Source organism: Pollicipes pollicipes, unplaced genomic scaffold, assembly GCF_011947565.3.
Source record: "Pollicipes pollicipes isolate AB1234 unplaced genomic scaffold, Ppol_2.1 Scaffold_3087;HRSCAF=3621_pilon_pilon_pilon, whole genome shotgun sequence".
In the NCBI taxonomy this organism is placed as follows: Eukaryota; Metazoa; Arthropoda; class Thecostraca; order Pollicipedomorpha; family Pollicipedidae; genus Pollicipes; species Pollicipes pollicipes.
The window spans coordinates 38,848,209-38,872,167 of record NW_023596225.1 but is presented as its reverse complement, the minus strand read 5'-3'; the positions used below and the strand labels follow the sequence as shown (position 1 = coordinate 38,872,167).

General features: G+C 51.6%; 2 protein-coding genes across 2 annotated transcripts in view; both read left to right on the top strand.

Moving 5' to 3' along the window:
• The first annotated feature begins 5,205 nt into the window (after positions 1 to 5,205).
• LOC119090122 (uncharacterized) lies at positions 5,206 to 6,735 on the top strand. The gene is made up of 2 exons (XM_037212916.1): positions 5,206 to 5,236; positions 5,563 to 6,735. Exons 1-2 carry the CDS (start codon positions 5,206 to 5,208, stop codon positions 6,000 to 6,002), a joined length of 471 nt encoding a protein of 156 aa, XP_037068811.1. The 3' UTR covers positions 6,003 to 6,735.
• A 2,792-nt stretch (positions 6,736 to 9,527) lies between these two features.
• LOC119090121 (GATOR complex protein Iml1-like) overlaps positions 9,528 to 23,959 on the top strand; it is a 36,285-nt gene continuing 21,853 nt past the window's right edge. Inside the window, 15 exon segments of the mRNA XM_037212915.1 lie at positions 9,528 to 9,554; positions 10,275 to 10,342; positions 10,681 to 10,824; positions 11,820 to 11,998; positions 13,267 to 13,392; positions 13,934 to 14,074; positions 14,459 to 14,601; positions 15,676 to 15,875; positions 16,533 to 16,588; positions 16,590 to 16,730; positions 17,897 to 18,177; positions 18,824 to 18,975; positions 20,964 to 21,056; positions 21,946 to 22,164; positions 23,307 to 23,375. Of these exon segments, the coding sequence (XP_037068810.1) occupies positions 10,282 to 10,342; positions 10,681 to 10,824; positions 11,820 to 11,998; positions 13,267 to 13,392; positions 13,934 to 14,074; positions 14,459 to 14,601; positions 15,676 to 15,875; positions 16,533 to 16,588; positions 16,590 to 16,730; positions 17,897 to 18,177; positions 18,824 to 18,975; positions 20,964 to 21,056; positions 21,946 to 22,164; positions 23,307 to 23,375 (2,005 nt within the window). The 5' untranslated portion in view covers positions 9,528 to 9,554; positions 10,275 to 10,281.

The following is a 23,959-nucleotide window of genomic DNA, read 5'->3' as shown; positions in this document are numbered from 1 at the left end:
ATTTTATGTCAATGACCTTTTCTGACCTCTAAGAAGTCCATGGAAGATGTATAATGCGGTTGCTGCTATGAATACATTCGAAATGAGCACCAGAAACCATCCCATACAGCCCTAGAGTAATAAAACAGGTTGTCTTCGACCTTGGTCTGACCTTTACACATGAGCTTAGGTCAATATTATTTGCTCATTCAACTGTCGTGATGCCTAAAAAAACATCTCAGAGATGTATGGCCTCGTCTGACACTCCGTTATTGCATCAGATTGAACGAATTCCTAGAAATTGACTTCGCTGAACCCATGGCCTAACTTTGACCTGCCATAGGTCAACGACCTTGCATGTTACATCTAATTTTTTAATGCCAAGCGATTCGCTATTGTCTACAGTTGAGCAAAACTTGACACGGCTACGCCGCGTCGTTCCAAAACCATTCTGGAAAAACTTCGGGGGGTCAATTTGACCCCCCATCCAATCGCGCCTTGGTCGTCTGCAAATCGCGACAATGGACCCGTTTTGCTCACCACAAACGGTTTTATTTCCAGGGGTCAAAGCAAAAAGTCAAGCAGCAACAATATGACATGAACCCTTGTCCCGATTCGCTGTTTCCATGACGCGGACTGTTAAGGTCCAAGCAAGAAGGGTGATTCCAAGGTGTGAAGATATAGCTTAGCGGAAAACACCAGCGGATTGATGGCAGCAAGACCTCGTGATTGGTGCTGGTTTTTATGTTGTTCAGTTAATAATTGACCTTTTTATGTCACGTCAGGGGTCACAATTTCGAGAAAATGGCACGTTTTTAGCTTCACATCACACAGACAGGACCGTGCCTCGTAGCGACGCAAAACCAAGGTAGGCGTGCTCCTCGTTCTCTTCTGAGAACAGTGATTCACAATTGTCAGTTGTATCATTTTAAATGTAATCACATGTATGCAATGTGTTGCCGTGATGCAATGTCGTCAAGATATTATCATAAAATGATGCATATGTATGCGTGTGTTGAGGACATATCTATGACATATGGCTCCGTTGATGTAACAATGTCTGCCCACCGCGCACATTACGCGCATCGTCAGTTGCCATCCACAACCCGCACCGGCCGTAGATCGCCGTGCGGTGCTCTTTTATTCCACTGCTGCTCCGAAACCAGAAAACCTAGGAGCACGGTATGGCGTCCAAACACGGGCCATGGAAGTCCCATACGCTGTTAAAAATTGGGCATGATTGCACAACATGCCGGAAAGGAGTCCTCAAAAAATATGACTTGCATCGACTTCTATCAGGGTGCAGGTTGGAACTAACTGCAAAAGAAAGAACCCATATGAAAGTCAGGTGTAGCCATTCCAGCCCAGGACAGCACCGTCAAGGTCAATTTTCAAGATCACATTCGAGAGCAAAAGGTCAGGATAGCGCATTAATGCCACTGCATTAGACAAAAAGATGCAAATCAAGATCATCTGCACGCCAGGTATCACTTTCAACCCAGGCTGTCATAACTTTGTAGATCAAGGTTAAATATTAAGAGTGACGTCCAATCTACAACAGGGTGGCGCCGCACTCGATGCTGTATGGGACCGATCTCTTCAAATCGGGTGTCATTGGAAAGCCAGACAACATGTAACCATTTCATCCTGATCTATCAGAATGCAAACCTCCAACGTCCATTGCTTCGTTCGGAAAGCCCGGCTCACAAAATGTCAGGGTCAAAGGACGGGGTGGCGCTGCTCTGCCTATTGACACTGATCTATATAAATCAGATGCCATTTTAAAACCAGATATCCCTTCCAGAATGGGCTATTGAACATGCCACACTTAGATCGTTTGCGCGTCCCAAAAGTGCTCAATTCAAAATGCCAGGGAGAAATGAGGAGGTTGAGCCAGAAAACCTCCATTCAAGCGCTTTTGTGAAGCCTTGAATGGAATTTTTGCCTAGACCTCAATGACAAGCAAAGCAAGCATACCAGTCCCATACAGTGGCTCCACAACGCACCTCGGCCTTTGACCTCAAAATTATGCGCTTTTTTCTTTTACAGGAACAATTGATTAATCTCCAAGGGTGGCAATCCGATTAAACACGCTGAAGCGGATGCAAATAGGTTCAATTAAATTTTAACACTCGCTAAAATGCGAATATCATCTTGCGAAACAAGAAATTAGGGATAAGTACGTGAAACGCAGGATATTAGGAACATTGACCACATCACATACCAAACCCACAGGTCTATGACGTCATCATCAGCTGACACCCGTCGTTATAACAGAACCCTGTCCGAATGGCGGCGCCATTGCCTTTATTGCGCCGCATTCGCCGACCATGCGCATACCCGATCAGCCGGCGGTTAGCGCGGAGTGTGATATAGGCCCGAATGTTACCGATTTGCCGGAAATGTTCGCCGGATCATGATGCATTGGACATAATTTCTGCAAAAATACCCTTGGCATACAATTTATTACAGTCCTCAAGAAAACCCTGCGGCGGGATCCCATTCCTTGACACATAAAAAAATACATTTTGGCGCCGCCTGCATGAGCACCCTTTTTGATCCCTGGTCTGTGTCATCAAAGGCTGAATTTTGTATCCAAACCATGAAAAATCTGCACCTATTAATACGTCAAACACTCGTGGGAATCGCCACCACGTGTATTTACCTGTTAGATCCAAATTCCGCAAAGCCACCCTTTCCGTTCTCACCCCTCACCAACGGAGTTCGAGGCGTGTGCCTACTTTGCCTCACTCGGCTAACGTCATCGGTGCCGGAATGTATATCTGTTGCGGTTGGTGGGGACAGAATGCGGCGTAATGAAAGACAATCAGTCCATTAAGAATGGTGTGAATAGAGCATATCTGGTTCCGATCATTGGAGACATCCCCTTGAACGCCCAGTCTCGTGTGGTTGACTTGACTGTATCCCGTGTTGCGTGACGGTTGGGGCGGCACAGGCAGGGATGTAGTTCCACAAAATGAGTTGGAGCGGCTGAACAGTGAGAAATGACCCAACCGACCCCTAAAATATGTCAGTGAATAGACATATATATATATATATATATATATATATATATATAGGCATATAAAATAGGCGTATAATAGGCGTATAAATAAGCCCCAGTTTTGAGCATTTTGTTACCAAAGCGGGGGAAGGGGGCTGAAGCCCCCCACCCCAACTGAATAAGAACCTATTCCCCCGGGCAAGAGGCCATACGGCAGGCATTCATCTGTCTGCCAGGGGACAAATGTGTAGGCCGTTAAAAAAGCCAGCCTGGCGAAATGGTTACTACGTGTTGCATGTTTTTGTCAAGGCTACGTTCAGGCCGGCGGTTGACATTGTGACGTTCGCCCAGTAACCTGTCCATGAGAGTAAAGCTTGGACAGGCCAGGCGGGCGATTCTAGGACTAACGATTTTTGATCCGGCTGGTCACCGGTCGTCGGTTCGGTTATTTTGTCGCAACCTGGGGAGAGCAAAATTACCGGATGACGATTGGCGGAGAGAGTGGGTCGAATTTCGTGCGGGGAGCATCCGGCCATTGGGTGAGGCGGTCAGGCGGCCGTCGATTTCTGGTGACAGGATACGGCTGACAACGCGTGCGACCGATACTGCATGTAGCCACGCGAGGCTTACGCAGGTACGCGGCCGCTGGTGTCATTCGCCTCTGGTGGATTTATATATAATACCGTGTGAATATATATAATATATATATATATATATATATATAAATTATTATTATAGTGTGTGTGTGTGTATATATATAATATATATATATATATGTGTGTGTGTGTGTGTGTGGTTTCTCTACTACTCTCTCTCCTCTCTCTCTCTCTTCTCTCACTCTCTCTCTTCTCTCTCTCTCTCTCTCTCTCCTTCCCGTGTGCGCGCGGTTTTCTCCCGTTCCGGTGCACGTCCCGGCTGCCAGCCCGCCAATACTAGACCGGGTGGTACGGTACCGGCTAGCCGGCACGAAGCGGGTACGACCGGGCACGGACGCGAATTCCAGCAGGACTAGGCGCAAAATGGCCTGGGCCGTCGACGCGCCCTTCAGCCCCAGTCATCATCGAGGGGGCGGGTGGGTTCGTCCTGATACAGCTGTTGCAGTATGGAGGCGTTCGACCAGGTGTTTCAAATATTAGGTCTTACTATACATTAGTGTTACGAGCATCAGGTGTGATAACCCCCGTAAAGGCACTATACCGATGACGTCAGGGTAGCGTAAGGCGGTGATGGCACGGGAATCTCCGGACGGTTTGTGATTCTTGGACCATGGGTGTTTTTCATCGGTGTCAAAGAGTGTGGAATTGTGAGCGAGGGCCGTTTTATTGAATAATAGGTGGGACTGTCCGTAATTGCGTGGTCGCCCCGCTTGTGTACGTGCCGTGCGTACCTATTTAATCGTAATTTTCCTCGTGGGTAACGTGGCCCAGCTGGAAGCATGGCGGGACTGGTAGCTGATTATGGATCAGACAGCAGTTCAGAGGAATCCGAAGAGGACTCTAATAATTCTGAAGAAGTTCAAGACCAGGCTAGGTGACCATACTTGAGTTTTTGATTTGTTTTATTTTTATCCTGCCATTGTAAAATGTCATGTCTTGGCAACACAAACTGTTTGAATAGTGGATAATGTAGGAACTCCTGACATGTAAAACATGCTTGATTCTTGTACACTGTGAATACAGCAGTGTGGTGCACCTCTTTTGGAAAGAACTGCTCATTTTACTGATTTGGGTGTACTTCTCAAACAAATGTCATGTTGTCTTCAAAATTCCTGTGCCGTAACCCAACGATATTTATGGCCATGCCAATGCCTTTCATGAAGGGTAAAATTTAAAGAAGATATTTGAAAAGCCACTAGAGATGTATGTGTATTTTCTTTATGTACATGGTAAATCAGTAACTTAACATTGGAGCTGTCTATAAATTATTCCACATTGCTAGTTTCAAAGTTAAAATCCCTTCCACCTGGTTGTTACTGCATTTATGTTTTGAAGATGCCTCAGTTGTGTTTATTGGGGTGCTCCTTTTACAAGTATTGAGAAAGAAGCATAGTTAAGCAAGAAAAAAGTTTTCATGTTGGAATACAAATGTCAGTTTTCTCAAATGAGTCCCCAAATACATACATCAAATCATTGAGGGTCATTGTTGAAAAAGTATTGATACTTATTAGACAGTAGGTAGATAGGACTTTAAGTTTTGCCTGCACTTGCCATTATGACAGAAGCATGACTGGCCCAGAAGGAAAGGCATCTGCTGGTAAGCAATGCTAGGAGTGCCAGTTATGCATATTAATCATTCAGGTAAACATACATTTTGGACATCTTCTAAAAACTTATTTATGTTGCACTTAAACAGCCAAAAAAAACTTTCTGGGCTGCTTCACCATGCTTGGTGGCACCATTTTTATGATTCCTCACTGGGATTTAGCTATAGGGATCAGTATTGTCAGTGAACTTCATAATTTTACATGTGTTTTACATGCCTCAAATAAGTACTTGTTTTGATCCTTGAGTGGAACAGCTCTGATAAGGGAGGTGGTTGTGAACTCTGACTGATTTTCAATTGCCATGTCCTTCTTTCAGGACACTCCAGACTGCTGACGAACGGCTGCCACTGCCTAGTTTCAGTGCCGAGCTGCTGGGGCACCTCCGTCTTCAGCAACCCGTACCGGCAGGCGGAGGACGCGCGTCGGGCCATTCTCGAGAAGCACGTAAAGCTGACTACGGCGCCGGCCGACCTGCGCCAGATCAATGGCAAACAGGTGTGCTGGAACTACCGCAAGGGCCGCTGTCGCTTCGGCCGCGGATGCAAGTTCGCGCACGACTCGGACCTGCAGCGAAGCGGTGACGAGCCGGCCGAGCCGCCGCTGACGACGACGCACGAGCCAGGCTCCAAGCGGCCGGCACCCCCTGTCGACGGCCTGGTGCCCAGCAAGAAACGGCCAGGACTCAGTCAGACTCTTGTGCCAGGCAAGAAGGTGGTGAAAATGTATAACAGGACACGCAAGGGACCATTAGTGTGAGACTCGTTGCGCTGGGGAAGATGCCTGCAAGCAGTCGTATGCATTGTTTGTTGTTTTATTTGTACAGCATTCTCATCCAAGCACATATTGTTCGCCTGAGCATTTGCAAGTGCCGGCTCTTTTGAAACAACGGGCTTAATGGATGCAAATGAATGAACCCGTTTTACAGAGGTGTTCATGTCATTGATACGGCGGACGAACGCGCCGTTGTTTGGGGAGTCTGAGGTATTACCAGTCATCCCGGGATATACTTCCCCATTCAATTGGGCAAAGGCTTCAGCCTCCCTCCCCTCAGTGTTGAGAAGCGGGCCAACTGGAGCAGAAACCAGTTCACTGTCTATTTTGGGGGCAGGCCTAATCATTTTCCGGTGTTCGGCCACCATACCTCATTTTGCGAAGCTATGGCCCTGCAGCCGTCGTCACGTTTTGCATAGTTGAGGGTTACAAACACCAGATGTACCTGTCCATTGCATGCCGTAAGAATACATTTCTTGACATGGTTATTCGTTTTCCGTATTTCCGGCCTTTCAGTTATCGTAGAAATGTCTCAGACATATATGGTAGCTGTGCGACACGAATGTTAGGGACCAGGAATGTAAAGCTCTTACGTTGTTTTTATCATTTTTTACCGTGAACCTGATGTTAAATACGTTATGCTAGTGTGTACGCAGGATTTCGTAATCGTGTGGAAGATCAAGACCCAGAAGTTGTTAATAAACAAACAAGTAAAGCGCGCCGCGTGTATGCGCAATTTCTTATGTGCCCAGGAACAGCACTACATGATCTCGATCTGCTGGTTTCTTTGCGTGTGGCTGGAGTCTCTCATTGCCGATTTAAGCTGTGTACCTATTGAAGGGTATCATCCACATTTGAAGATGTTGAAACAAGCACCAGGTATGATGAAATGAGCTCACTTATAAAGGTACGAGGTCTGTTGGTATGTTTTGAAGCGAAAAAAGACCAGCACAATTTCTCTGTTGTGTAAATATGCTCGTCGAAATATCATCATTTAATTACGTCATCATATCTTTTGCAACATTGATTGAGAGCCAACTGAAGACGGTTATATTCGTGAATCGTGGTCACGAACGTCAGATGTTAACTAGTGGGCACTTATATTTTTTTGGCCCGTATCGTCGCATGGCTTAGGAATAGCAGGATTTGAATGACGTGGCGTCGTGGATGCGTGTGTGACCTTGAAGTAGTCACCCGAAATATTCCGCACATCTTCGCGGGCGTTTAGCCCAGAAACTAGAGGGGTCATGCCTTAAGAGGGGCGGGGCTATGAACTGCACCGAGTGTTCTTTAAGATGGCTATTTCAGTTCAAAACCTCGTGCAAACGTAGAGCACTCCCTTTAATAGATATCACAAACTTGGTAAGCAGAGTGGGGCACTTGCGTGCGTGTGCGACGCACAGCTCTAATTCGCGGTTTTCGAAGGGAACTTAAGGGCGAAGAGCGTCCGTTTGGCACGTATGGTTTGTTATGACGCGCTAATAGCGATTTACTAAATGAGGGCGACCACACGGCGCTTGTGAATACATGACAGCGTGCAGCGTATTTTTACACTACGAGCGTGTGAGAACAAACGCTGCACGCAGAGGATAGTGCCGCGTGTGTTTGATAGCGCTGGCCTGGGGCTATTGAATGACACCCAGACTTTGAGGTGGGTCAGCGACGCCAATTTCTTTGACACAATCCCCACATATATGTATATATATATATATATATATATATATATATATATATATATATATATGTCATATCACGTGAACCCTGATACCCTACTTCCGAAGGCAGGTGGCTGCCGGCCGCATGCGATTCAAACTTTTGACGGCATACACTTCGTGTTCGTTCGAGTAAGAAGCTGCGCCGGCCGGCAGCCGTCTCGAACAGCGTCTCGTCTGGACCTGCCTTCTACAGCACACCACGGAAGCGCAAGGTGCAAGTCCGTCTACCGTCATCATGACGACCGACCAACCGAGGAGATCAACCAGAGTTGGCGTAGCCCAGACATCCGTGCACGAGGACGATGAGCGCGGCTTCAGCTTCGATCCCGACATGCGCCGCTTCCCACCGCCCTCACGAGACTCGGCGTCAGATTTGGTAGCTTGTTGGGTGCTCTGGGCGCGGGCTTCAAGTGCACCTACGTCTTACTAGGTACGGGGTGTGCGCCATTGCGTACAGATCGAAGCAGGATTGGATGCCTCACGTGTCCCTCGTGTTCAACAAGCACATGTGGTTAGTAAAGCTTGTTAAGATGTCCGCCGTTCCCCAACACTGACCAGGTTCACTGCGTAAGCTGCCATCACGGGCATGGACGAACGCGCAAAGTGACCAGTAGGGTGATGTGCTTTCCATATCAAAAGTTAGGGCATGTTTTAATGTGTACGCGAAGAGCGTTGTTAGCGCCGCAAAATTAGCATAATAGTCGATATTACTTGTAAAAACTTGCATCTAGGAGTCTTAAAATCTTACAAACAAGATACATTTTAGAGTCTTAATATTTTATAACGATAACTGTTTCGACTTAGAATCAATGCATCATGTATGTCATAGCATATACGGTGCAAGCATTGCCATGTCTGGGACGTAAAAAGAGCTCGTGCGGCTTTGATCATGGTGAATTTTTGCAAACTAGCTTTCGCGACAAGGAGTTAGATCCATAATCCGGATCATTTTCTTTTCATGGGGTATAATTGATAACCCACCACACGTCTCCGAACGGCTAATGCTGTACTGTTTTTGAGGAATCTCCAGCATCCGTGATAGAGGTCAGCCAACTATTAAAGGTGAATTTAGAAACTGCTACTTTGCCGGTTCATGGGTCGGGGACTGCGTCAAATGGATCTCGCGCCATTTAGGGTCGATGTTTGGAGCGAGCTGCCTTAGCTCGGCTGCTTTCATTCCGTGATTTTGAGGCCGATTGGGCTCCGCCATTCCCACGACCATGAGGCAGGGAAATAAAATCGGCCACGGCACGGATGCTCTTATGGCGGTGTTTCGGCCGGGAGGGGGCGCGCTCGCCTTTACTTTTCGCACAAAATGCGTCATGCAGTATCGAGACAGATCCATTCCCGCGTCTCACAATGACGGCGTAGATCTAGGGGGATCATCAGGCAGGTGGCCAGATAGCTCTTGCTGCATCAGCTCTGTCTGGCCTTGGGGCGCGGTTCGGGCCACCTGCCTCGCGGTCCATTTGACGGGAGGCCCTTGGGTCGTGTTGCGGTCCGCAATACGCGCGTTCGAGCCGGTTACTTTTTCACGCCGCAACTGAAAAACTAATCGTGTTCTGGCTACTTGGAAAGGACATCTGGCCACGAAATTAATACGCTCCCCTTTATCATCGGATTAAGCTGATATGACATGTTCCCATAGCGTTCATTGTTGTTATACACCAATGTTCTTGGAGGTTTTTGTATTGCATCAGAATCCCTCTGGCTGATGATATTTTGAAGGCTGCCAGTTAAGCTACCAGATACAAATGTAAACATGCGGGTGATAGGCGAAGGAGGGGGAGGTGTTGGACGCGGGTGTTGTGGTCGGCCTGCGGTAAGGTGTGCGGTTGTAAGCGTAGATGGTGAAGGCTGCGGTGGCTGTATAGGAAGGAAAAATTGTTTGGACATGTGGTATTCCCTCAAAAGGGTGGGAATTATTCAGTGGCATTGGTAACTCGCCCATGTCTTATCGTGGATCAGTACCTTGAATGTGCCTAATCAGTTATCAGGTTATCAGTTTGATGCAGTCAGGAAATTTTGGATGCATTAGTGTTGGTTGGTGGCTCGTGACTTGTGCAGGTACCAAAATAACTCAACAAGACAAAGGATTTTGTAGTGCATGCTCACCCATGAACATTTTTTCCAGTGTGTAACCATCCAAATGGGGTTTCTTTCATATAGCAGAGCACACATGACTGGTGCCACTTCAACCCGTTACTGTTTTGATTGCTAAGATACAATTTTCCACTCTACCTCCAGTAAAAATTGTCATTTGGGCATTTTATCCACCATTAATTCTCAACATATTTTAAGAAACTTGAAATGCATCTAAAGCCATACTATTATTCCCTTAAATAAGTGACATCAGCATGTTTGATTGTTTTGTCAGTTAAGGTTTTGTGATGGGTCCTGGTTATTTTAACTATCCTTTACCACTGGTCTCAACAAACACTGACTTTTCTTTTGTATTTAGTGGAAAAAATACTTACCTATGTCACAAAATTGTGTGTGATGTGTATAATGTGTAATCCATAATGTGTTTCCCCAAATGCAGGTGCATAATGAGTCAAGAAGTGCTTCTGAAGCTTGTGGTGCATCAAAAGCTTCCACAGATTCGAGGAGGTAGGCTTCCTTCACAGAAGTCTGAGAGATATGTTTTATTTCAGTATATGTAGACATCATTCATATCATAATGTTATTTCATGGTTAACTGATATGTTGTGAGCATTGTCATGGCTGCTCATTTTCTTCAAGGGTGTAGCTGATATTTATTCCCCACTTCACTCTACTACAGTGTGCCCTACAATCTGTGTTTGTTCAGTGGTACTGGTATTGTGGTAGTGGTAGTGGTAGTGGTATTCTGATGAATGATATGTTTCCTGATTACTTCTTCATCTGGAAACTGGTTTCATTGCTTTGGTGAATAAAATGGATTATCATTTTGTGGTTTGTTCCCACAGAATCCAAGGAAGAAATTATCCTGCATCCATGTTCAGTGCCGGGCTTGGAGGTGGGCAAGATAGTGGAGATATCCCACCCAGACCTCGACTTTGCTCGTCTCTTGCTGCAGGTTTCATCTGGATCCCTCAGGGATGATCATAAAGGTGAATGAACAAGCCTTAATGACCTGGATGACAGTGATCAGAAATGGAGTTATGTGACACCAGTAACAAAGGCTGGTCACTTGATAATACATGATGTAATGTTTGGGCATAGTTTTGTAAGATCAGTTTAGGTGAGGTTAGGTGGACACAACAAAGTGGATTTCTCTGTGCATTTCACTTTCTTTCCTTTCAAAATTGATGTGGTTGACATGAAGGCTGGGGTTGGGGTATAAGCCACTGCAACTGAACACAAAATTATGCCTCTGTCCATTAACACAATGATGCATGGATGAATGTAATACAAGATATAAAAATGGAGATAATAAGAAATGCAGTCATGGTAGGGAAGAGTGGAGATAAACAAATTTGACCTAATAGCCATGCAGCACAATAAGCAACACACAGATGTCAACCCATGTGCCAACAGCAGAATGGTAGGTGCACAGGTAGGCTTTCATTTAAAAATGCTTCCATGTAGTGAATGTATTTCTAACCGAGGTAATCATTGGTGCTTGTCTGTATGGGTTTTGACCAGGCTTCACCTGCTTGGTCATATGACCTGGTCCAACTCTGTCCCCATCAACTCTGTTTCCATCAGCTTTGCCTCTGATGACTCTGTCCCTGTCAACTCTGTCCCCATTGACCTCATCACTGACTACTCTGTCACTGTTAAATCTGTCCCCAGTGGCTCTGTTCCCATTGACTCTGTCCCTTTTAACTCTGTCCCCATCTACTCTGACCCCATCAATTCCTTCCCCATCGACTCTGTCCTCATCGACTCTGTCCCCGTCGATTGCGCCCCCGTCGACTCCGTCCCCGTCGATTCTGTCGCCGTCGACTCTGTCCTCCTCGAATCTGTCTCCGTCGATTGCGCCCCCGTCGATTCTGTCCCCGTCGACTCTGTCCCTGTTGACTCTGTCCCCTCTGTCCCGCGTCGACTCCGTCCCCGTCGTGCTGCCGCCCGGCCGATAACGGCTGTGTGTGGACGTTTTCAGTGGACGCCGTCAGTGTGGACAGTACGGTGGTGGAGACGTTCCACCTGCGGGACCGGCTGTATGACTCGGTCAGCGTGCGTCTGGTGGACCCGGCCGACGCCGCGCTCGAGTCGGTGGAGCTGCTCTTCAAGGACCACTACCTCAACCGCAGCGACATGTGGCGCCTCAAGAACAGCCTGGTCAGTGTGACGTGCGCAGGTCACCGCGCAGGCCACGTCTGGGCTGATGCAGCTCCGGTTCCGTGTGCGTGTGGCACTTGGTGCAATGGTACAATACGGCGGTGGGGTCGGCGGCTGCGCCCCAAAGGAAGCGCTCAGTAATTTAAGTTAAATTGCGGAATAAATTGATAAATTTACTTAATTGATTAAGTAAATCAAGTTCGCTGTGATCGGCATTGGACGTCAGCGGAGGTGGGTGCTGGATCGCCATCAGTCGAAAACGTGCTGCCGTCGAATGGCAGCGGAATGGCAGCGAGCCAATTTGATTCGGAATGGGCTCCACCGCGCTGCTTGGAGATTCCAGCTGTCAATAACAGGGCTTATTTAAGAGGAAAATCACGGCGGGGCGCGATTGGCGAACGGAATCCATGGGTGGAGGCCACCGCTGGGTTGAAACTGCCCGCTTCCCCGTTCGCTTTCTTCTTGATTTTGACGTACTGCATTCATTGTTGCGTTTCCAAAGCAAATTGTTCATTCTTGAATCAATAGAGCATGTGGTATGTGAGCGTGTATCCATCCGTGTGGTAATTCATTGATTAATCTCCTAGCTTTTAGGCAGATTAATTAAGTACGTCTATGCACTAGACTATATGCTCTTGCAAAAATTTGAATGACGATATTTATTAAAGACGCGTTACGCCAGCCACGGCGCAGGGTGTGCCATGACCAAAAATTACGCAGATGATGCATTAAGAGGCAGCGTTGGCCGCAAGGGCGAAGATCAGCTGACGCAGAACAGCCGCGGGCAGTATTTACGGCGAACAAATAGAGGTTAAGACACATTCACTTCTGCATGTCTAGACAGGACTTCCTCCTGTGACATTTGAGTTTCACTAAAAATGGATATCTTTGGCAATGTTTTATAATTTTATTAGTAAGTAATGTTGCAAAACGATCCCCCGGTGATTTCTTCCTAACTTAGGTTGCATTCGCGAGCCGCACTATACAGCATGCAATGAAGGCTACTAAGGCAGTGTAGGATGGAATTCTAATAAGAACACCACCACCAAATTGCCCCATAACAGCAAAAACCAACACAGAACCGGGGCAGGGCTTCGACACGAGCGCCGCCACGAATCACGCCGCCAGACCGGAAGTATCGAGAGCGTGTGACGCTGGAACCGAATAACCACATGGGAATGTAACCACGGATGATGCACACGCACGCCGGCTGGCTGCCAGCACGCCTCCAGCGAGCAGGTGCCAAACTGGGCTGCCGCTGCCGACAGGTGGGCAAGGTGATGTACCACAAGAAGAACGTGGAGTTCTGCTCGCAGACGGTGCGCTGCCAGGTTTTCGAGATGTGGTCGCAGGGAGACCGCGTAGCGTGCGGTCTGGTCACGCCAGACACAAAGGTCAGTTGGCCGGGCCGACCGCGGCCCCAGCAGGGCTGGTGACCGGGTCATCGGCGTGCATACGGGACACGGGATACGTGTGGGGTGCGTACGGGGCCGGACCCTGTACCCTGAAGCGCCGCTGAGGTCTGTTTGAGGTCATTTGCGACTGGTGCTTTACGGACGGATTGGTGAGCATGAGGTGTTGTTGGCCGGCATGGGGCACCAACACGGAGGTCTGTCTTAACTGCACGGTGTGGAAGGTCGCTTCGGACAGTGCTGACGCTGAGCTTAGCGCCCCTCGTCCCGGGAAGTTAGGTGCGGTGATGGCGTCCCTCGTCCCTTGGAGTGAGGTGCGGTGATGGTGACCCTCGTCCCTGGGAGTGAGGTGCGGGGATGGGTGCCGCCATCACAGGATCGGTGATGTTTCTTCTGTTGTGGAAGACGCCTTAGCGCCTTACCTCTGCTGCGGCCGTTCGTTATCGCCGTTCCAGCAAACGCGCCCGGCCACCGTGTCGGCCAGCCGTGTCACTCTATCGTGGCTGCGTTCTTTCTTCGGCAGGTGGTGTTCCGGTCAGCCACCAGCATGTTCCACCTCTACATCCAGATGTCAGAGGAAATGTGGGACTTTGACGTTTACGGAGACCTGTATTTCGAGAAGGCCGTCAACGGCTTCCTCAGCGACCTATTCAACAATTGGAAGGTGCGGGGCCTTGCGGAGACGCTCGCTACGTTATGCAGCGTTACGTTTGTTACGTTAAGCAGCCCTTGCTGCTTGGTGTCTGAGAGTCACCGCGCCCGCGATGACCAGCACGTGAGGTGACCATCACGCCTTCACAGACCTCGCGAGGCGCCAATCGCAGGGCGAACGTCATGTAGGACAGTCAGCAACGGCAAAATGACATTCACGTTCTTACGAAGTCACGGCATGAACCATGAAGCGCAATCGCTCTCTTAAAATGGCACGGCAACAACCACGAGGTGAACATAGCGCTCTTACAGAGGCACGGGACCAGCCACGAGGTGACCATTACGCTCTTACAGAGGCCACGGGGACAACCACAAGGTGACCATCACGCTCTTACAGAGGCACGGGACCAACCACGAGGTGACCATCACGCTGTTCTCCCGGCTCTTCTACAAGGCCAACTCGCTCAGCGAGTTTCCGGAGTACATGCGTCACGATGTGCAGAAGGATTTCCGCAACATGTTCTACGAAGACTTCTACAGGTCGGTTAGATGCCCCCGACCGCACCATCCAGCTGCGTGTGGCGTGATCACGAGACCGTTGTGTTCGGGAAGAGTATGGCGACCATACGAATTTAACGGAATTAACAGCAACGACATCAGTGTTGAGCAGGATTAGAGGCGCCATGATCATTTCGAGATCACCCCCTCCCATGCATGCTGTTTAGAAGTTGTCCTGCTTATTTATACTATATAAACATAGATTGCTGCTCGAACTTCTATATTCCTAAGTGTATTTTTCTCATATGATGCTATATATATATATATATATATATATATATATATATATATATATATATATAGATGTATAATTTGACATATTTTTATATATTATTTTTATATATTTATACATACATTGATATTTTATATATTTGAAAGATGTGTTTGAGGCTGTACAATGCTGTGTTGTGCTTTAGCTGAGTGTCCGCCGCACGGTCTTCAACCAACCAGGATCGTGCTGGAGCGTGGCAAAATGCGTCCTGTTCGTTGTCAGGAATACTCACATCAACTCATGCCACAAGACCTCTGTCTCCTGCCGCCTCCATCTCGGCCATGCTTGACTTCCCGTTGACCCGTTGCCCTTTGACCCCCGGATCCTCACACCCCGACCTGCTTGGCCGATTTGCCTTGCCCGAGGCGTACATGTGCTGGGCCGACAGCCACGCGGCTCTACGCTGGTCAGTCGACACTGAGTGAGGAGTTGTGCCACAGATAATGGACCCTAAGGCACTTGAGCAATATCATGAACAAGACCTGCATTCTTGGCACCCGAATGGCTGAACTTTACCATTCCACCGTGCTGTGCTGTGACTAAGTGGCCGCACGGCCTCCACCCCACCGGGGCGGGGGGTACTGGGGGCGTAGTCATGGCCGAGTGGTTAACGTGTCGGACTCCCACTTAGGGGCCCGGGTTCGAATCTGGGTTGTGCCATGGTCCCTGAGCGTAATGGAGTCGCTGGCGCTCCATGCAAGAAGCGCGACGACGTGCGTCACGGTCAATTAAAAAAGTGGTTAGCGCGTTATGACCAAGTGTCCGCGCGGCCTCGATCTCGCCAGGGTTGCCGTGCAGAACGAGCGGTACGAGGACTGGACGCCCGTGCTCTCCACCATCCGGCACCTGTTCATGGGCTACCGGGAGGGCCTGCTGAACTTCCAGCGGGAGCGGGCGCCCCCTGGCGCGCCGCCGCCGCCGCGCGCCTCGCTCAGCTCGGCCGCCCACGGCAACTTCCTCGAGGTGCTCAACATCTCCATGAATGGTGCGTCCCCCCCCCCCCCCTCCGACCACGCGGTGGGTCCAAATGCTAGAAAGCGGTCACTTACTTCAGTGTGTTTTAGTGTGTTTCAGGGAATGGGATACACAGTTATTGCCGTTGTTTTAGTTGGGAATAACGTAAATGTTTGTGGTGGCCGGCCCAGGTCTGTATGCTGCCGATGTGATGCCTTTCCCGTCATTGTCATGCGTTTGCTCGCGTCCGCCCTGCCTCGAGGAACGATCGCGTCACTTTGAACGGCGTGATTCCTCTATGTTGTTCCGTGACGTGCGTGTTGCTGCTGTCTTTTTCGCTGTAAATACGACTTAAGGTTTTATACCCGCTGGTAGACACGGAAATACTTGATTCTGAGAGAAACATAGCATCTGCAGTCGGCATGTCTAAAACATCAACAGCCAATGAAGCCAACATTCATGCTGACACACTGATCTCAAACATAGAATGGCTCGTCCGCATTTATGTGTTCGCTTAGTTTGCCTTTACAGAGCTACTGGCTTGACCAGCGACTGTAAGCGCCAGAGTTTTAACGCCGCCTCCTTGACTAGCGACAATGTGCGGCAGTGTTTGAGAGCCACTGCTCGACTGGCGACTGTGTATGAGTGTTTGAGAGCCACCAGCTTGACTAGCGGCTGTGCGCGGCAGTGTTCGAGATGCACTACCTGCACCGGGCTCTGGAGCGCACCGGCCAGATGTGCGTGGGTGGTGTCGCCCGGCGTTGGCGTGTACCAGGTGGAGCGGGAGCTCAACAATCTGACCAAGCAGCGCATCATCGACTACGGCGTCGGCATCGACCTGGTGTGCGTCGGCGAGCAGCCGCTGCACGCCGTGCCTCTGCTCAAGGTGCGTGCGCGCGCGACCGGCGCTCTTCGGCGCCCGCCCACCTCCCTGTTGTGGACCGCCGCCGCCAGAGAGCGAGGAATAAGCCCGGCTGGGCGGGGCTCCACGCCATCCACGCGGGTGGGGGGTACTGGCGGCTGTGCCTAAGTTCTAAGTAAGGTTGGTGTCTCCCTCGGCTTCGTCCGCAGCGTCTTGTATTCGATATTTCTTGTTAAGAGTGTCGTTGGCCGCTCGTTCGTCGATCGCTGGCGTCGGTTGCGGTTTTGGACCGTCCCGGGATCCTTGAATGAGTCATAACCGGTACATTCGCCAGCACCGTGCAGCTGATTTGGAGATCCTGTAGCGACCTGTAACCGGTGCATTCGCCAGCACCGTGCAGCTGATTTGGAGATCCTGTAGCGACCTGTAACCGGTGCATTCGCCAGCACCGTGCAACTAATTTGGGGATCCTGTAGTGAGCTGTAACCGGTGCGCTCGCCAGTGCCGTGCAGTTGGTGTCACGTCTTCAGCTGTTCTGGCTGCTAAAACCTGACACCGAATCGTGAAAGCGCCCCAAGAACGGGCGGGTCCGTGGATCGCACGCCGGAGTGTGGGATCGCCTGCACAGATGAACCCACACTTCTGCCAGCACCAATGTCCTTGTCCTCCTTGGCCAATTTATATCACGTTGCTGTGACGTCTGGTCGGCGGGATCTGTGCACAGTTCGTGTTTTGTGTTCTTTGGTTGCCTTACTGTGACTGAAAGTTATATTTTTCTTGCTAGTTGGGTGGCGGGGAGTTGTGGTGATATTGCAGTGCTGCTGAAGCCGACCTGATCAAGAAGTTTAATGCAAATATTGAACAATTGATACAGCGCGGTGTGTTAACAATCGCGCCTCTTGTGAACTATTGGATGAGCCTGCGATCGATGATTGCAAATATCCTACGCAAACAGTCCTGAATAAAGGTCTTAGAGAAATGCAAGAATCCGTTAACGAATTTTGCCAAGCCCATTTGCTTTTTTGGCCCAGGTTATGGTAAAGCGGTCGCTTGCTACTGTTTTGCCAACGTTTCACGCGGAGGTTAGAGCTATTTCTGCAGTGTGTGGCGTTTTTTTGGGAAGCTGACCAAATGATCCTGGCCGCGAACGCCGGTCACTGCCTGTTCACCGCCACACCCTGCTGCCTCAGTTCCACAACAAGAGCCTGACGGAGACGCAGGACTACTACCTGCCACACACCTGGATCAACCTCAGCTTCTACTCGTCCAACAAGCGGGTGGGCTACTCGGAGTTCGTGCCGCGCATCAAAGTGCCGCCGAGCGCGCCCAAGGCGCCCGTGGCGCGCGTGCAGTCGGTGCTGCCGCGCGGCCGCCCGCCGCCCAGCGAGCACGCCATCCCCAGCTCCGTGTACGACTACGACGCCCACGACGCCGACGTCTTCCGCATGCCCGCCAACGCCACCTACAAACAGTGAGTTGGTGAAGCGCGGCGGGAGTTGGGCAGCGAGATGAGATGTGTTATGTCATGAAGTCTGGATTGTGCCGTAAGCGGACAGAATATGGCTGTATAGAGATGAGGCGCTGGCTCCGCATAAAAATGACATCTGTCTGTGTCGATGGGTTGTGAAGCTCGAAGCCTGTCAAAGGCATTTGGCAGAGGCGCATTGTGCCTGTCATTAAATACAAGGCCGTCTTGGATTTCACAAACCGTTGCGATCTGTTTCGCAGATCCCTGGCAAGCTTAGCCCGTACAAACTAAAGCAGCGCGGTTCTGCCGGATGCCAGGGATTTTCTTACAGGGGGGGGGGGGGGAGGGGGGACCGGAGCTCACGAGAACGTATTGCGCCGATCGCAAACGTTCTGTCATGCGCCATTTATGGCATAGAAATGCAAAATGCGGGTCTAGGGAATGAGTGTCCGGGCCCGCCTCCCTCCTTGGCTGCACATGCAGAGTTCGTTACACGGCATCAGTCGGTGTCAGTCGGTGTCAGTCGGTGTCAGTTATTCGGTGTCGGTGATGGCTGCCATGTTGAGCTGACAGCCAGCGGACGGTGCTGCCGACCCGTCGGCGCGCCGCTGAACCGCGTCCGACGCGTCCCCCCCCCCCCCCCCACCAGGGCGACGATGACCCTGCAGCGCGTGCCGCCGCGCAAGCGCACCGTCACCACCTCGCACGTGAAGCCGCCGCGCCCGCCGACCGACTCGGCCGTCTCGTCGCCGATCGCCGAGCAGGTGTACAGCTCGTCGGCCACCGGGTTTGTCACACCAGGTGGGTGGGCGGCGCCCGCTGGCGGCGCCGCGCCGCGCTCGCCGCACGCCGGGCCCCGCTGCCGCGCCGGCTCCAAACGGAGCCGGCGCGGCGTGACGTCACTGCGGCGCGGCGCGCGCGAAGGACGGGCGGTGCGGGCGCTGTGTGTTGTGAAAACTGCTGTCGGCGGCATGCGCTGGGCTGTTGCTTGGCAAACAATGCGATGCTCAAACGTTTGATGCACTCGCGAGCTGAGACTGAAGCAACCACTTACAAATGTAGCTGCCTACGAGTGCCGTCACGTCAGGGTAGTGAACACGTCCCGTGGCGACGCCGCTAAAGGTGTAGTGATCTGTTGAGCAGGGTCTGCCCAGCGGTGCAGCCGAGCTACGACACTTTACGGAAGTAATTTATAGTAACTGCATCTTTACCCTGAACGTGTGTAGGCGACGCCTGATAGAAGCAGCTACCATTGGTGTAAATAAAGTAGCAATCCTTGTTGTTCATGGTTCCTGTGTTACGGAGGCTATTGCATTTTTCCGGGGACACGGAAATTAAATGCAAATAGAAAATAAAACTTTACCACCATTTCAAGTGGTATACAAAGCCATGGCGCTAAGGCTCTGACCGCGACCCAATTTTGACCCTGTTGCCGTGCGCAAGCGCAGCTGATCTGCCTGCCGCCGGCGCCCGCCAGCCCGGCTGCTGCTCTGTGGCATCCGCTGCCCGGGGGTGCATTCGTGCCGCCCGCCGCCGCAGACTGACCGGCCGGCTGGGCCGGCGCGTGTGACTGACTAACCGACTGGGAGGCCGCACGTCAGGCGACCCTGCTGCCTCTGACGGGTTGAGGGCTCGCGCGTCGCGTGTGATGGCTAACGGACTCAAACATGGCATGTTGTAGGCTAGCGACCGTTAGAGGGAGTGTGTCACCTGTTTTGTCATGTTCACTGGAGGGTAGATGACAAGACTCGTCCTCGTCCGGGTTGGTCGGTGACACTAGGTTTCACGAAGTCGCCCAGGGTAGCTCAGAATTTGTAATCGAGTTGGCCGCCCCACACAAGGAATGCCATTATACTGTGTGACCATCACTTTGAAAGTAATACTTCTGGTTTGATTCGCTTTCCAACATGTTTTCTATGAAATATTCGTAATACGCAATTGAAGATGCACAAAGACTTGAACTCTCTACAGGGTAAAGACACACAAGTATGGGGTCATAATCATGTCAACTCATCGAAACGTCATACCATGGCTTTGAATCCTCTCTCACATGGCACGGCGAGTCTTTTCAAATGGTTTTTCGCCTTTAGGAAACATTGTTTACATGGATGCTCAGTTCGTTGCAAGACCGTGTTAACAACCAGGTTGCCAACCAGCTAACCAGAAACATATCACCTGGACTAGTGATTTACTTGTTCAAAGTTCCACGAATGTACTTCTTGCTAAATGGCCTTGTGCCACCCGCTGTACCAATCATGAACATTCATTTCTTCTGACGTCATTCGTATCTGTCAATGGCGGAACACATTTTGACCACCACACTGGGTGGTAGCAAGGGGCTGGTTGTTGGTGTTGCGGGGTAGCTTTCTCTCTGTTTCGTGCTCATTTTCATGGAAATTTAAACGGCTGAATATCTCACTAGAACGGGTTGTATGCGCTTAGGTCGCTTACCCCAAAAACGAAACTTGGGGTTGTAGGTACACATTTTGTAATGCTGTGTCGAAACGGGAACCGCGTAATTTTCAATAGAAAATGAAATGAAATTAAATGGATTTGCTTCAAGTATATTGCTGATGTAGTGTTATGATTAGACATAACTGACCCGAAGATATCACCAGAGTCTGCTTTTGATTCACGTCCCGGAGGTGGCACACTCCCTTTAGGGCTGGTACTTGGCGGTGGCAAGCTAACCGACCCCGCCGCCGCATGCGATCGGCCCGGCACGGCTGGTGATTGGCTGAGCGGGCGCGCGCCGGCAGTGACGCGGCGCCGCCATTGGTCTGTTTTAGCGCGCGCCTCGCCACTCGTGCAGAGCCCAGTGTCGCCGCCTGGTGAGCTATACTCGTCGTCGTTCGGGTCCGTGTTCGGCAGTGACCGGTCCGGTGAGTGATAGACGCGGCATGGCCTGCGCTGACCTGGCTGTGGTGGCAACCATCCATGCGCCCTATAACGGGCTGATGGGCTGCTCACACGGCTGGGAAACCGTTAACCAGGATGTCAAATGGCGCTTGTGCTGTGGTTGGATGGAACCCGGATTGCGGCATGGGGTCCCCCTCCCCCGGTATGGTGTGTGGTGACCGTTGCTTGGGAGCAGCGGTGCTAGGAAATAGCAACTGGAGCGGGGGAAGCCGTGAAGGTGATCTGCGTCCTTGCGTGTGCCGAACAAATGCTGATTAATAACGTGGATAGGTGCAACATGTGGCCCTGTTGTCGACAGCCGCCGACTGACACATCCCCACGTCTTGCATTTTTGCGTTCCGCTATTTTTTGTTGTGGCACATCCCTGAATATTGCATTCTGTGCGTCCCTGCCTTGAATGCCGTCTTGGAACCAAACATTGATCAAGAACAAATTTTGATGGCGCTGCTGTGTACTTCTAGCACATGAAGGCTTACTTTAACCGCGTTCCCAGTCTGTCGTGTACCTGTACCCACCCATTAGCGGATGCTCACCTCGCCAGACCACACCAGACCATATCAGTCCGTACCCGGTCGTCGTGGAACTGGTCCACAGAACCACACCAGACCTTGGTCTGGACTCCTAGCCGTGCTCCGCTGTGCGTGACCTGGCTCAGCAGCTATCTGCGTTGTTTCTCCTCCGCCGCCTCCCACGTGACCTTTGTGGCGTCGGGCGCGTGATAAGTATTGTTCGACTTCTGCCGGAACTCCGATGTGGAGTCAATCCATCACCAGCTGACCGAGAGACCACGCCCGGGGCCGCCGGACCTGGCGGCGCGCTAACGGGCGCGGCGCGGCGCGGCGCCTCCCGCAGACGGCGGCACGCTGCGGCGCGTCTCGTTCGACGACAGCGACGTGACCCGCTCGCCGCCGCGGCCGGCCGCCTCGGCCGTGTCCGCCTGCGACCTGAGCCTCAGCCGCGTGGCCGTGCCGCACGGGCCCGGCCGCGCCCTCTTCAACCCGTTCGACCCCAGCAACATCGTGGTCAAGCACACCTCCAGCCGGCGCCGCTGGACGCATATCTTCCCCAAAGGTGGGCGGGCGCCGCCGCCGGCGACGCGCGGGTCGGGCCGCGCGGCAGGGAGGCGAGCGGACCGACGGTGTATGGCGGCGCCGCCGCCTCCCCCACGGCCGTGGCGGGCGCTCGTATGACAGGGCGTGCGTGCCGTGGAATAGACGCCTGTTTCGTGGCCTGTTACACGAATGCGCTCCGCCTGGGTAGTTGTGTGTGTGGAGGTTGGGCGGGGCTGGTTCGCTCCGAACGCGTCGACATGGCACGGCTGCGACGTAATCCGTAATGACGCGGGCGGCTGCGATGAGAAGAGACCCAGCCGCCCGCAGGCGACAACGCTCCACCGCCGGCTCTGCGGCTGTTGCGAGTCTCTGAGCCTCTGAGCCGCTCGCCCGATTTCCATAAAGTCATCACCGCTCAATGCGCAGCGTATGCATTTAGGATTTGTGGGTAGTCTAGTGGTCCCGGGTCGCCAAAGTGATCTTGCCTTTGGTGCGCGTCCGTCGGTGACTCTGCGGTATTCTCCTTCTTCAACTGCCGTCTTAATGTGAAAGCCGAAAAGTGTACAGGCGTTACGCCATCCCGCTGTTTATTGCTGAGGCTAGCGGTACGAAATCAAACAAAATTCAATAACATCACGATGTGTTTGTACGTCTTCAAGGATCATAAATGAAACGATTATATATTTTCTGTTTTTCGATGATATTTTTATTTTCCTCTAAGGAGGATGATCGCTCCAGTGTCTGAGCGGCGTTCAGATGAGAGTAGCCGCTGTGGATGACTTGCTGTGGGAGCAGTGCCCCGCCATCCAGGTGGGATGAACTATAGACTGGTAGGGCCCGAGCTGGGAGCCAAGCAGCACCCGGGATTGCCGAGGCCGCACACGCGACAGTTACGCGGCCGCGCGCTGTAAATGGTCCCCAGAACGTCGGGAGAGATACGATGCCCCGGGTGGGGCAAGCCGCCGCGGTGGTGTGTCTCGAGCGCTGCGTGTCTGGCGCGCGGGAAGTGAGGCTCGTGCCCTCATCGCCGCACCATCGGACCGGCCGTTGGCGACGAGCCTCCCTGGGCGCGCCAGCCGAGCGTCAGCAGTGGTAGCCGGAGCGCCAGCTGCGCAGGCGTGCGCACGGTTCGGCGGCGGGTCATGTCTCGTGTTGTTCCAGGTCCTAAGGGAGTGCTGTTCCAGCAGCACCACTACGCCAACGCCATGGGTCTGGACCTCAGCGCCAAAGGTAGGCCGTCCGAGGCCGCCACTGGGCGCGCGCTGCCGGTGTCCTCCAGGGATGTGGTGATGTCATGACGGTATGCTCATTCCCACTGGTAACGATTGGTAGGACTTGGACGTTATCATGCAGTGATATTGAGTACGTCAAGTTCCGATTTCGATTCCTAGCCCGGCTAAGTACTGTTTGCCGCGTGGGCACTTTTCCCGCATTTTCCGCATCCCCATGTGCCTGGCATCCAGCCGTCCGACCCAGCAGCGGACTCGGGCTGCACGGGGCACCCGGATCTGAACCCACGCTGTGTGAGTGATTTAGTGATAGTGCGATTCACCGAGATGGTCTCTTGACCGATGTGTGATGTCTTAGGCTATTTTACTAGTTTTCACATTGTCTCTTTTATGCCCGTTTATATCAATGACGACGTGTAACTTTGAAAAAGCCACTGGATCTTGTGGAAAGTAACGAAATATATGAACATGAACATGAACAGTGGCGGCCGGACCGCGGCACACCTGCGGCGCCAGCGCCCCCCCCCCCCCCCCCCAGACTCGCGGACGGAGGGGAGGACGGCCGCTGACCGGCCGGCGCGCTGA